General features: G+C 31.5%; 1 protein-coding gene across 1 annotated transcript in view; it reads left to right on the top strand.

Moving 5' to 3' along the window:
* The first annotated feature begins 1,190 nt into the window (after window positions 1–1,190).
* The window catches only part of LOC126740938 (cingulin-like), a 31,851-nt gene continuing 17,935 nt past the window's right edge, over window positions 1,191–15,106 (top strand). Inside the window, exons 1-2 of the mRNA XM_050447139.1 lie at window positions 1,191–1,546; window positions 8,603–8,801. Of these exons, the coding sequence (XP_050303096.1) occupies window positions 1,275–1,546; window positions 8,603–8,801 (471 nt within the window). The 5' untranslated portion in view covers window positions 1,191–1,274. The remainder of the gene's footprint in view (window positions 1,547–8,602; window positions 8,802–15,106) is intronic.

The following is a 15,106-nucleotide window of genomic DNA, read 5'->3' as shown; positions in this document are numbered from 1 at the left end:
AAGATGTTTTGCATTTTGATATATTTTTATATATTGGCTTATAAAGTCACGTGACTACCATAGCACTTTTTTGGTTTTAGGTTGATTTGACTAGCATTTTGTGTTTCTGGATAGGTTTTAAGCCAATTTATAAAACGAAACATATTACTTTTTATAGTATTTATCGTAATAAAATAGGTACCCCGTAAGATCATATGTTCTAGAACAACGGTACCTTTTGTCATGGCCACGTCATGAAAAATTAATAAGCGGTCGATGGTTCTTGGATTTTCCCATACGTTTTTCTCCATCTCCTACATATTTTCACATCTTGTGTGGGATTTTCTATTCTCGGGGTCGAGGATCTCCACATTCCTTGTCTGTGACATACATTGATAATCTTAAAAAAAAAAATTAATTATTATTTGACGCAATTTGATACATATAACTTTTTACTGTTATTTAGTTTAAATGATTTTTTATTGCATTGATTTAATAGTACAGTGGGTAACAGTGTAGTAAGAAAGTACAGCGGGTAGAAATCATGCTATCTGTTAAGTATATCTACCAGTAGCTTTGGAAAAACCAATGAGGAGCTCCGGTTTACATTAAAACATTCTGCCATCTAGTCGAGTCATAGCTCAAAAATCTGACCAATTATTTTTTGTTCATGATGGGCGCGAAACAACTATCCACAACGTCTTTTTAATATGAGTGAAAGCACTCATGGTGCAAATTTGTTTTGCGAAAATGACATGAAAAATTGGATTAAGGACCTACCAGCACCAACGGCTTTCTGTGTTATCCGCAAAATTTACGGTGTAAAGATGGCATTCAACACGCCGAGTTCTAGTATCTACAACTGAACCATATACAAGTGACACCTCCTTTGCGTTCACATAATGGTTAAGAATAGTTTTCTCGAAAACTCCCAAATCTCCATCGTTAAAAAGAGTTTTAGAGGAAGTATTATACACTGAATAGCCCAGCCTATGGCATGGTAATCACAAGGTTGGCCTAGTAGCTGAATAAAAATTATTTATGAGAAATGATAAATTATTGCTTCATATGATGTGCAATCAAACTATGGAAGTCTCGGAACTGCCTCTCCTCGAGCACAAGATATGAAACGCAGAAGAACGGCTAAAATTTTAATTATGTGTTTATTCTTACCTCTTTTCACCTTATATTTTTTAAACCAATACCTGTCCTAATTCAATCTGTCGCATAACTGTCATATTAAATAAATTAGGTTTATAGCAATCATTTAAAATCGAATATAAACCCTTTTTAAAATGCAAGGCGATATTCCTTCTACACCACGAGGTCACGGTGATGGAGACGGGATCAGGCAGAAAATGGTGACTAATAAGAAAGGACCGATTTCGTCAGCTAAAAAGGTTAAACCGCGATCTAAAGATGAACCTATGAAACTAAAACTTCAGACTGTTAATTGTAATGTAACCGGAAGAAAACCTGAACGAGTTAACACTCCTTGCAAGCAAAAGGAAGTATTGGTCAAATCTGCTTCTGTTGCAGAAATAACACCCACTAAGGCAAAAAAAAGGTAACATAGTTAGAAATATTTATTCTATTAACAATTTCTGAATAATACATGAATCGTCAGAAGCTTCTTCTTCAAAATTTGTTCTTTCATCAACTGGAATAGTGGTAACTATTAATTCCTAATGCTTTATCCAAATGTATCTCATCTGCTAAAGCCTAAGTCCGCTTAACTGTATTAACATCCCGATAGTGAAACTAAAAAGTTTTTTCCTTCGCTGGAGCATCGAGGAGGCAAATTTTTCTGTACTGTGCTATTCTAAGTAAACCTAGGCCCTGTGTTCTGTCAGAAATTAGCCTTGCAGCTTTGGTAGTTAAATAACCTCTTTTTTTTGTTACCCTAATCAGCATAAACATCCTTAGCAGACCTAGATTTATCACTATCTGGGTATTAAATTGTTAATAAGTTCAGCATATTTTTTAGCCACATCTAATTATTGTGTAAGATTCTTTAAGCTGGGCAATGGAGAAACTCCTTTATGAAGTAAAAAAATTAGAAATTTTCAAAATGTTTAGATTAAGCAGGAGTACACTGCACGCATAAATAGTCTTATAACCTGGAAAACTAGTTTAGAAAATCAAAGTTTTTTTAGATCCAAAAAAAGTATGTATATAGTTAAGTATAAGTATCATATTTTTAAAATGTTTATGCATAACTTAAATGGATATGAAAAATTAGTTTTTTATTTACCTAACGTTTAGGAATTTGAACATAAAAACTTATTTAGCAATTAAAACTGAGTTTAATACTTCAAAACTCATGCAGAAATGTGCTCAATTTTATACCAATTTGTTTTTTGTTTTTTTTTCTATCTGATCAATTTGTATTTTTTTAGTATTCTCTTACTTGGAAGGTCATCATCACGGCTTTTCTACTATTTTTAATGGGTTTTTAATATTGTTAAAGTCCAGTAAAAGTAGATTATATAGGTCTTTCACACTTTTTTTTTCTGCTCTTCTAATCCATTTTAGACCACTATCCTCTTTATGCCATCTTGCCACCAAGTGATTTTGGATATGGAAACACGATCACGAAAAAGACAACCTTAGGAACACGATATATTTATCACTACATGACTATGGTTTCTATCGAAGAAGCTTTATGGTTCATCACTCCTTTGTTGTTCTTACTTTATGCCCTACAAATTACCACTTTATTAATACTGCTCCATCTATAATACAAAGACTGTTTATAATTAGAGCAAAGTAATCAAAAGACAGTAATTTATAATTGAAATTAGCATGGTTCATTTTCAACTTATACTCTAGAATGACCAATATACTTTTGCATACGCTCGAACTAATTTTCATATCACTTTTTCTGTTCCAATTAAAAAATAGGGATACATGTAACACGATGGTTTTTAAATTCATTAACAGCTTCTTCGGGTGCCAAAAAATGTGGACTACGCAATTTTTTATTCATAAATGGAAATATAAAGATGTCATTTAGTGCTTAATTAAGGCTGCACGGAGAATTTGATGATATAACAAATACTCAGGTACCATTTAGAATCCACTGCTCTACATTATTCTAACAATGCAGTTGCTATATGTCCAGTTGTTCCAAGGGAACAGGAAATAAATTCCTTGGATGTGCTTCGTGCAAGAATCACATTTGTTGGCTTATCTTGGAAGACCCATACAGTGAACTACTATTGTATTTTAGATCCGAGATTGGTCACCTATTTGGATGTTATACAGAGCTTTTCAGGCTCCGCAATTATATTTCTTAAGCATTTGCTTATTACTTCTATTTTTCGTTGAGATAAAATTTTAAAAATTTTAAGTGATTGTTTAGTAAGTTGATGTGGTAAGTTATGTAGGCTCTAAATAAATCAATTATTGATCTTGAAGGTTCAGTATTCTGTTTGCAGACGACACTATAATAATTGAACAAAATGAAATCTAGGAAGATGCCATGGAAAAGGCAAAAGCTGCAATTTCAAAGATTAAGTGTTGGTTACATAAAAGCCTATTGTCTCTGAAGATTGATAAGACAAAATTTATCATGTATGACTTAATTGCAAATACTTTAGACTGCCTGTGTATGTGTTATTGGTTGAGTCAATAATTAATTATGGCATAATAATATGGGGCAGTGCAAGTGAAACAACAATGGATACTCTGTTTATTACTCAAAAGTACATATATAAAATCATCATCCATTTTTCTCCAAGAGACCACACAAAATGTAAACAAACAAACAATAAACAATGTCACGGTCTCATAAGCAAAATTTTATTGGGTACACGTGTTTCGCCCTGTATAAGCAGGGCATCATCAGGCCTAAAAACAATTAAACGGGAGGTGTTTAATATAAAATTATTTGTAAAATAAAATAAAATTACCTTAGGACCTACACATACACTGTAAAACTAAGAACAATAATAAACAAAATAGTGAGGTAAGAAACACATAAACACACAAATAAAAAGCTTGTGGTCTTGTTGGGTTTTGAACCATAGACCTTTCAGTTGCTAAGCGAGGCTTCAACTAATGTACTTTTAAAATGGTTACTTATAACAGATTGCATGTATATACAATTTAAAATTATAGGAAGAGAAATTATCTAAGAAATGTTATTAAAAATTAAATTTGGTTCAAATGTAAAGATGATTAACTGAATTGAAATCGACTTAATTTTTTGTTCATTCATTTTTTTTTGGCTTCTTCATTTAATTCCCAGCATTGACCTCTTATCGTAAAAAAGATATATTTAGTCGAATTTATTTTTAATCTTAACTTATTTAAAAAAATTGTTTTTGCTTTAATTTTTTATTTCGCCATACCTCATTAACTTAGTTAAGGGAAAGGGGCATACAGCAATACTAATGCCTTTGCAGGAATTCATCTTTTATTATTTGTAATAATTGTTATTAAATTTACTGACTCATGACTTGGTACATCATAAATAACACATCGAACAAAAATTATTGGCGGGGGACTCTCATATATTGATACTAATTTCATTTGAGTTTTATCTAGTGTGGTGGTATATCGTTTGTGGCAACAGTAAACCAATAATATCGGTTCTAGTCATCTTGTTGAATGTTAGTTGGTATAAATAAATAATAATTAAATTCAAGTTCTACAGTTCAAAAATGTGATCATATTTGTAGTTGCTGAGTGACTTTTAATTTATAAGTAAGTAGGTACTGAGCTGTATTTAAAATATCTTCTAGGTTCTTCTATCTTTTATCTTCTTCTAATATTTTAGAATCTAGCTTTTTTCTGAAAACTTTCGTATGGCATTTTTCACAAGTATCGTAAAGTCAGCACTTTCAAAAATTGTAATTTAAATAAATACCTTGGATGTTTTATTTTAAGTATGAAAATACAAGTAAATCTATATCTTTAGTACCTTACTGTGTAGACCTAGAAACTAACTTTTAATCCTAAAACTATTTTAGGATTAGGGGTTTATTTGATATAAAATCAATATAGTGATCTTATAATTGCAAAATAATTAAAATAAAAAGCTCTGTTCTTTACGGAGCTAAAAAAATGCACAATCATCTGCCTTTGGAAATTAAATCATAGACATCTTTTCCTCGATTTCGCAACGCTTTGAAATCATATTTACTGGAGAGAGTTTTATATGCAGTAGATGATTTTTTTTAATATTAATTTTTGAGTATCATGCACGCACTGGCTAATTATTAAATTTTTTACGATGTAGAATAGCAATATTTTGTATTGCTAAATTTCTATAACATTTTTCATGACTTTTTAAACATTGTATTAATGATTTTTTTACTCTTTTTGTTACTTTTTTTTTTACTTTTTTAATTTTACTTTCTTTTTACTATTTTTATTTACTTTCCTATTTTCTTACTTTTTACACTTAGTATAAGAAATTTGACCAGGTACATTTATGTCTTTTGTACCCAGTTTTGTATATATTTATTTAGTACTTGTATTTTTTTATTTCTATATTTGTGTAATTTGCTTTTTATGTATAGCTTTGTCTACAAAATTTTTAATTTTTTTGACAATAAAGCATATTTGATTGATTGAATTCTCTCACCAGAAAATTAATATATATTTCTTAAAACCAAATAACATATAACAGGAGTTAAATTAGGGCAGCCCTGTTATGACCTCACTAAACTAGTGTTATTATTTTGCATTGACGTCATTACCAGACTGCTCTTGAAATTTGCTAAGGTAATAATATAATTAAGATTGAAACATATTTATTTATGTAGGTTATTTACTTGGATTCTTGCAGAATTTACCTTGAAATTTACATTTCGGCTTGTTTTATCAAAATCATAAATTGCTTTTAGAAAAACATGTTACATGATAAACACATTTAATAATACAGATTTATATTTTTAATAACAAACTCAATTTGCTGAATATTTTTCTAATAATTTGATAATTGCAACTCTTACACCTCATAGAAACCAGCACTATAGAAAGAGCAAAAAAGTACAGAGGTCAAAACGTCGTATCTGTTGCGTGTTCCTTTTTATTGATTTCATCAGGAACTTAAACAAGTATTTCCCTCCTAAGATACGAAAATTTATGCTAATTACAAACATTTACTAAAATCGAGGAAAACGCTTTTAGTCTATATCCTTAAGTTCTCCAATTATATTCTTATTTATTTAGGAAAATTTTACACTCAAGGGCTTTTTATCTGAATAGCTGAGTGAATTACATCGCAACCCTTAAACCCTTAATAAGTTTGATAAAATTTATTTCAAGTTTCTTATTTCACTACACGCTTAAAAAATTATAAATATAATAAAAAATATGAGCATCAATAAAAACATTATACGAACTTTGACCTTGGGTTTTCATTTTAATAATTGCATAGAAGCTTTTAACGTGAGTAATATTATATGACTTCCGTTTATTAGTCCTCATCTACTAATTAAAGTAAGAAGTTTTTGAAATTGAATGTAGAAAAGGGAGCCGAGATATACCGCGATTTGAATTTCCTATCTTCACGACAAACTCAAGTGGGGAATAGGGAAATTGTTGCAACATTGTCGTTCTTTCTTTAACTTAAGGCTTTATCTATGAATTTCTGTTGCATTTTAATGAATGGCTATTTCGGCATCTAAAAACGAAATTGGACAGTCATGTATACTGTCCACTTTAAAGTCAGCGTTTTTTCCAATCATCGAAGCAGTTCCGATATTCGTTTTTTAGCGTAACAATAACTTCTTCCAGCGATGTAGTCTTTATTTTTTCAATAGTAGTAGCAAAACGCCATCTTTTCACTCGTCTTTGTAGCATTACAATAAAAAGCGCAGGTAATCAAGTCTAGTAAAAATGGTGACTGAAGGATAATTACGGTGTTGCTATTGACTAAAAAAAGTAACATGTGTAATAATGACGATTAGTTTTTGAAAATCTCAAATGCAGCTTATAGAGTTTAACTCGCTGTTTCTCACAGAACTTATTACTTTTTTACCACTATATACATTATTAATTTAATTATTCATCAACTGTCAAGTCCAATAATTAACAATACGATAAAAATTAAGGTAAACTAACCTAATCGAACACCTAACATTTTAGCTTTCATTACTCCTATTGCTAGGAGTATGAAAGGTACATTTCAATTCACTGTTCAAGACAATATAAACAACAACAACAGATAATAGCCCAATAAAGCTTAATAGTAACCTTGTATCACACTGCTTTTTAACTATCTCAAAAACTGATTTCTACCTAAAAGACAGTCTAGTTGAACTGAGTAACGGTTAGCTAGTTCGATGACTCTAGTAACAAAAGAACTGCGTCCAGGTAAAGGAAAGACCCTTTAAGGTGAGGACGAACCAGACTACAGTAAAGGAGTTTTATGGAATTTATATCTTGAAAATCTCTAATTCGTCTCTTGATAAGGCCCAACATTTGTAGAGACTTGGACGCAGCTGACATAACATGAAAGAAAAAATTGATCTGGGATTCTAATGTAACACCTAGATCCTTTATACTAGTGACAGCTTTCTAAGAGGTATCTCCAATAGAATAAATATAACCCAGACTGTCAACGCTTCGACTATAAATAATAGAATGACATTTCTCGATATTCATCTCGATACAGTTAATTTTTACACCATGCAGCAAGCCGGTCGAAATCATACTGCACTTTAGGGCAGTTACTAGGATTTAAAACTTTGCAATAGAACTTAAAATCATACAGCATTGAAAAAAACAACAGTAATGTAGAGAGTCAAAGGGATGGGCTCCAAGTGGGACCGTTGGGGACAATACCGAAAGTAACTGAGATCTCATTTAGAGTTATAATTACACAACCTTACAATCTGCTCACGATTAGTTAAGTAGCTTTCAAGCCAATACTATAAGGATTGACTAAGGCCAAACTGAAATCATTTATTTAACAATAGAGCATGATTTACACGATTAAAAGCTTAGGAGAAATCAGTATACACTGCGTGTAACTGACCTAAGATTCTCAAACTGAACGTTATGGCCAGATTTTAAAATCGGTGTAATAAAGCTGCATTTTTTAAATTCATAAAAACCCCCAGATTTTAAGGATAAACTGAATATTGTAAACAATGGTCTCGATATTATAAAGCTTCATCTTTAAAAAAAAAATAGGAGGCAAGTCATCAAGCCCGTGACCTTTAGAATCATCTGAATCAATCAGCCTAGAATAGACATCTAAAAAAGATAAGTTAATTAACCATTAGGTTAATATAAATATCTAACTTGAAATTGGTGTGCATCATAATTTAAATGGAGAAGAATGCCATTTTTTATTTTAATAATACTTCTCTTGAAAATTGAATCTCTTAATGGAATATATCTGTGATCTCAAATTTATGATGTTTTTGATTTTTTTTATTGGATTACTAAGAAAAATAAACATAAACATATTTTGTTTTCTATATCCTAAAAACATGTCTAATGGTTAAGAAAACAATTTCAAGTTTCTACTTAATGCAATAAAAAAATTAAGTAAATATCTTCTTTGTTGTGTTAATCAGTTTACAGATTATAATCTACAGTTGCTAAAACAAGTTTCCCTGATTTATTCCAACAAGATTTTTAAATCGTGATTTTTTTACAGGCTGTCTATGCGTTCCGTAGACGACAACATTGAAATATATGCTACACCTCGCCTTCTATCTGATTTCGAAGAAAAACTGTTTTGTCTACAGGAGCGTAACACTTGCAGAGTATATCGAAGGTTAATGCTTTTAGCATGGAGAAAATCTCGTGATTCTGCTAAAGCTAAGGATGAACTTTTAAAGAAACAAGAACTTCAGGTAAATAAATCTGATAAATTGATTTGTTAAAGAAAGGACAAAACTTTTTATTTTAAGAATACCAATGGATTACGTAAAATCAAAACCTAAACATTATGCTGAGTATATGAACAAGGTAGCATCTTTGTGTTTTTATTTACCATAAATGAATTTTTGCAAAAGCTAGTCTAAGGTAGAATAGGATGTAGAGAATCTACTTCATTATTTGGACTTTTCATAATAAAGTACCATTGAAGTCACTTTGATATTTGTTGTCACAGTGATAATGGGAAAATAATTTTATTATGTCAAGGAAAATATTTATGTTGTAATATCAGGCTCTATGAGAAAAAAAGGATCTATAAATTTAATATAATTTAGAATTTACAGGATATGTCATAATATTTGCATCAAAAATTTTTGAAAGAAGTTTATTGGATTTTTGGTATTTTGAATGTTTTCATTTAGGATAAACCACAGCAATTTTACGATGAATTTATTATAATTTTGCAACCGCGTTTAAACAAGTTTGCTATGTCGTTTAGTTTGTCTTCTAACATTCTGGTAAAAATTTTACAGATTTATAAAATAAATTTATTGAAAAATTAATGTTTTGAACGTGTTTTGTGTTTAGGAACAACAAAGTTAGCTTTATATCTGCTCTCCTTGGAGTGTATATTCTTAGAATGGTTTTTTTTTAAATTAAGCATGACGTTTTGTTTGGGAAGTATCTTCAACCGTTATCAAGTATAAACTAACAACAACATCTATTCAACACTCTATATCATATCTATTCTTATATACTGAGGTATGTATAGATGTGTATGACGTATGGTGACGCGTAAAGCGCATTAGATTTTGGAGTCTCCCGACTATACGTGTCTCCAAATGTTGGGAATATCAACACTAGCCTAGCTGAAGATTCTTTGATTTTGCGTGATATAAGTTGGTTTCAAGAATCTTCTTTTTTTCCAATGTTGTTCCTTATATGAAATCTTTGCTTCTATCCAACGTATGGCATACGCAGTTCTTGGTGTCTAGAAGTTGAGGCAGTCTTGATGCTAAATTTTCTGGTTTGTTAAAAATCCTGTAGGATCCTCTTTCTTTATTCTCTCTGCTGCTTTCCTAATAGTTATCCTTATTAGTTTGCTTGAATACCCGTTCTGCTGTAAGTTTTTGGTGATATTTTTTATTTCCCTGTTGAGGTGAAGATTGCTGTAGCATATTGTAGCTGCCCTCCTATACCGTACGAGTTTTAATGATTCCAACCCTTGTTGAACCAGGATGATTGAAGTTGTAGTTTATTGTCCTGTGTGTGTTAGCATGCGATAGACTGATGTTCTTAGGCGTTTATTATTGTTCTTTACAAGAACATTTAAGAAGGGAAGTATTGACATATACAGTCGTTTCAAACATCATCGTAAACTTGATGCTTGGCCTATTGTTATTAATGCGGTCCTAAAAGGTGGCTAGCTCTATAACGCTTTTGTCCCAAATAATAATTGTTTCATTGACAAATCGAAGCCACATCTTTGGTTTGGGTTTGAGCTGTTCTTGCAACGTGCTCCTCGAATCCCTCTACGTACCATCGTGCCGAAAAAAAACTGGGACATTAAAATTTAGGTAGGGAATTGTCTCCTAGTCTATTATAGTAAATCGCATTCCTTGGGTATGATATGCATATTTACGCATTATGAATTTTTGGAGTCTTAATAATTACCTATTTAAATAATAATATTGATACAAAACATTTTTATTTTTCTGTGATGTTTATTTTTATTTGGAACACATTTTATAAATAAACCAAAACTAACTTATATCTTTTTTGATAATATGGAATAAAAAATTATTAATACTTAGTAAGCGCACCGTCGTTATCAATTTACAGCTTGCAAACGTCGTGGCATACTTAAAATTAAGTTTCTGTTATATTATTCGGTTATTTGGTCCCATGCGTCATCTATCTTTAGGCGTAATTCATTCTGATTTCTAGGCCTAAAGTTATCTGTATACATATATTTTGCCATTTTACCCCAAACGTTTCCAATTGGGTTGATATCAGGGCTTTTCAAGGGCCACGGTAAAACTTGAATTCGTCTTTCGTCTAGATGGTTTTGAACTATACGGGCTGTATGTATAGGGCATTATCATGTTGGAAGATAAAATCTTGCCCATAGACTACACCAACCGATGGCATCATAACATTGTTCAGGATATTGATATAATATCCTAAGGCATTAAGCCTTCCCTCCACTATTTGACAAACGCCTGGTCCTCTAAAACTAATCCAGGCCAAACGTTTATACTAAAACGTCCACTTTGATTAGTCTTATGTGTATATCTTTCATCACATCTGGTATTAGAAGGCCTGTAAACGCGGATTTTGCCATTATTGCACGATTGAAAGGTTTTTTCATCCGAAAATATTACCGTTTCCCATATGTTGTTTTGATGTGCATATTGATTGGCAAATTCTAATCCTGTCTGCTTCAGTCAAAAATATTTTATTTGTTGCACAGCAACTTTTAATTTCCGAATTTCTTATCCTACTACGAGCTGTATTAGTAGAACCAGGAATTTCGCCTTTATTGCTGTTTCAAACGGATTGTTTCTTAGAAAGCCACCTAACTCTCTATCTTGAATGTCGTTTGAAATTTTTGGTCGAAAATGAAAACCTGAAAAAAGAACCTGGATTTCTTACAATAGCTCCATATGCTGCAATTTTGCCTTAGCTAAGGAAACGGTATTTTTACTAATGCCCAATTCTTTTGCGATTCTTCTTATAGGAACTCCATCCATCAGACGAGTGTATATTATCGCTTTTTGTTGAGGAGATATTGCAGGCATTTTGAAAGAACGATTTTGTTGACGCGGCTGTCACAAAATTAAATTAACTTTGACAACATCAAAATATATTATTCTAATAGACCAAGAGATTTAGGAGATTTTGCTGTCCCAGTTTTTTTTCGGCACGATAGTACATGTTGGTGCTTCATCCTGGGTGTACAATGTATCTCTGAATTGGAACTAGGAGCTATGAAGATAAACCTCCAAGAGATTCATCACTTTCTCCAGTAGAACTCCAGTGCATTTTGCAAATTTTATGTCTTGTCTGAGTACTTCGCTGATGATGTTAAGGGCTTCTCCGATGAACACAAAGCTCTTAACAATAAAGTTTACTAGTTTACCTATCGGTGGCTTTACGATTCATGGCCTGAAGGAGTTTGACGAAATGAGCTGAGTTTTGTGCAAGAAAGTCCGTATCCCCTTGCAGTAGCTGGACCCCTTGCTATGGTCTGGCTTGAGTTTGAGCCGCAATGCATCAAAGAGATAAACAGGTTACTTTTTAAGAGCCCTATAGTTTCTTCCCTTTACTGTTCTTTTACCTTGTTGTTGTAGTTTTCTGCATCCATTATAACTATTGTGCTGCCTTGATATTGCTGTCCTTTTTTAGATCTTTGTGTGCCGACTGTTCCTGTCTTAAGATATTTGTTTTTTACAGTTTCCTTACCAGTTGGTCCAGAGTACTTTTTATCTCATTGCGAAATTTGTCCGCTATCACCCGTTTTCTCGGATACGGTTATTATGGTTTTTTCGTTCTAGGAGACTAGAACGAAGCTCCGCTTTGCTTCTGCGCGTTATTTTAGGTTTTAAAACTTGAAAGATTTTAAGTTTCAAAATTCCACTCAAATTTTGACAGGTATAGTCAGCCTTAGCAAAAATGATTTTGCAATATGTTTTCATCTAAAATAGGTTCTTTGATTTCCTTGTTCACAGTCATTTTTTAGATGTGCCTTCCTCCAACGATGGTATCCAAGTTGGGATCGTAGTAGTTCTTTACTGCCGCGTTCTAGAACCACACTGATCTTATTCCTGACATTGTGGAGTTTGTTTGAAAACCCACCAGAATAACATCTTTATCCGTGAATATCTAGTGCCTAGGAGAGGTCAGGGCCTCAAATATAATAAAATGCGACTAATTAAATTAAAAGGCATTTTGTTTAGCAAATAGGTATGCATCTTAATTTTAAAACAACCGATAGATAAGCCCACCATAAATTAAAACAAAAATTCACCCACCAATGACAATGAAATACAAATTATTTAGTACTGAATGAATATACATTGCGGTAGTTGATGTATTAGAATTTTATTAAAATTAGTATCAATTTGTGCTTTAATTTTTGAATAAGTTTATAAATAAGTATCATGTTTTCTCCTCTCGTCAAACCAGTTATAAATGTAAAGAAATAAAATAAATTTTATTAAAATAAAAGTTTTGTTGTATATTTAAATTTAAGAGTTTCAGAGCTATTAACTTTTCTCGCATCATTAACACATATAACGCATTTTCTAAAAAGCATCATCAACGTACATCTTCATAGTCACACTTCAGAATTGACTAGACAGACGATGAGGCATATTGCTAATAAAATGCGTCGCGACGACGTCGACGGTAACAGTTAAAAAATAAGACGCCTGTTTATATTGGCGTCTCTCTATGATATAACAATATCAAACATATATGAGTAATATTATGACTTGGCTGAAATAAAATTAGCACCTCATCGAAGGCAGGCAACTCAACACCAACAGATTAGCTTAGGTTGGGTTTCTTGTACGATTTTAGAATAAAAATAAGGTAGAATAAAAAACTAAATGAAATATAAATTAAGGGTGGATAATTTTAGTGGCGAATGATTTTGGGGATCTCAACAGCTTTGAGCTGACAGATGTTGTAATAAATGCGGTCTTCACTAATAAGAATAAGAAATAATTTAAAAAAATGTTTTTTTGTTGCAATAAGTATAGGGTTGTTCCTTATATTTAGACAAAACCTAGCTCGGTTATTATACGGACTGGAAAACTTTAAATATATAAATTGTAAAGGTTATTTTAAATCGCCAGGAAATGTTCTAAAATATAACACAGGGATATTGCAAAGTTAATCAAAAGTTTGTATTTTTTAAATTTCACCTTGTATATTTGTATAATAAATGAACAAATTATACTTCTTTGAATTCTTTTCCTGAAATCCTTCAAATTTTCACGTCTTTCTTTATAACTTAATTTTTAAGATATCCCCATAGAAAGCTGCCTAATGGAGTTAGATCAGGGTTATTTGGTGGCCATGAGTTCCAATCCATTCATTAAAACGATTATTTAAAGAAATTTTTACCGGTATAAAGTTATGCGCGCCATCTTGATTCCATATAATAATGGTATTTGTAACACTCTTTCAAGCTTTTTTCTAGAACACTCAAAGTATTCACTCTATACTTTCGTATCTACGGTTAATAAATTAGTTTTTCATCAAAAATTAAAGCATAAATTATAAACGTAAAGAAGATTCCTAAACATAAAATTACTTTTTCTCTTAAGAATATAATAAAATTTGTAGTTCTTCATCCATGTTAGCAAAAAAAACGTTTTTTCTCTGTAGTTTTTGCGGTTTCTCATACTCCTTTCAGTATAATAAAAGCTGCGTGGAAAAAAGGATGTCGTATTTAAGTCCTACAGTAAACAATAATTAACAGGCCCATACGAGTTTTCCATTACAGTTCTCATCAGGTAGATGATGTATAGGAATTTTACGTTATTAAATTTTAACTTTATCTTGCAGGATCTTTTGTCTGGATACTTATAAATTCAGTGTTCGAGTACATAAATATTAAAACATTCTCATTTAAATAAAAGAAAGGAGTATTAAGAAGGGCAGGAACATAAATATTTGTATGTAAGAGGAACAGCATTATGGCGTGATGCAGCATGCAGCAGTCTGCTTTAATGTCTGATTCATATTTAGGTTAACCAAATTTTTGGAGCTTGAATTGTATTTTTAATCCCTCCTAATTTTTAATCATTTTGAACATTTCATTCTTAATTTAATGCTGATTAATTAGATCCTGTGCTGAAAGGCAAATTGAAGAAACAATGGTTGATTATAGATATTTCCGTCCTATCTGATTATAACATTATAGCGCAAAAGGCAGATATGAGGCTAAAATACAAAAACCTAAAGACCGAAGTAGAAAGAATGTGAAAAATGATGACAAGAGTTGTCCCGGTGAATGTAAGGAATAATTTCATTAATCAACGATCACATGAACCGAGAAAATATTTATATCGCACAAATGACCAATCTCATTAAAAATAGGCATATAAAAAGATTGAGGTATTTATTGATTGACTCGTATTTAATCTAGGAACTAAAAAAGATTTACCAGATTGAATAATAGACGTGTCTATCAGTGATTAAGTATTTCATATAAAAAATTTCCAAAGAAAATATTTCTTCTGGGGTTCAACGGATTGAAGGGGTCCAG

This window comes from Anthonomus grandis, chromosome 10 (assembly GCF_022605725.1).
Source record: "Anthonomus grandis grandis chromosome 10, icAntGran1.3, whole genome shotgun sequence".
Lineage (NCBI taxonomy): Eukaryota > Metazoa > Arthropoda > Insecta > Coleoptera > Curculionidae > Anthonomus > Anthonomus grandis.
This window is presented reverse-complemented; position numbering and strand designations above follow the sequence as displayed.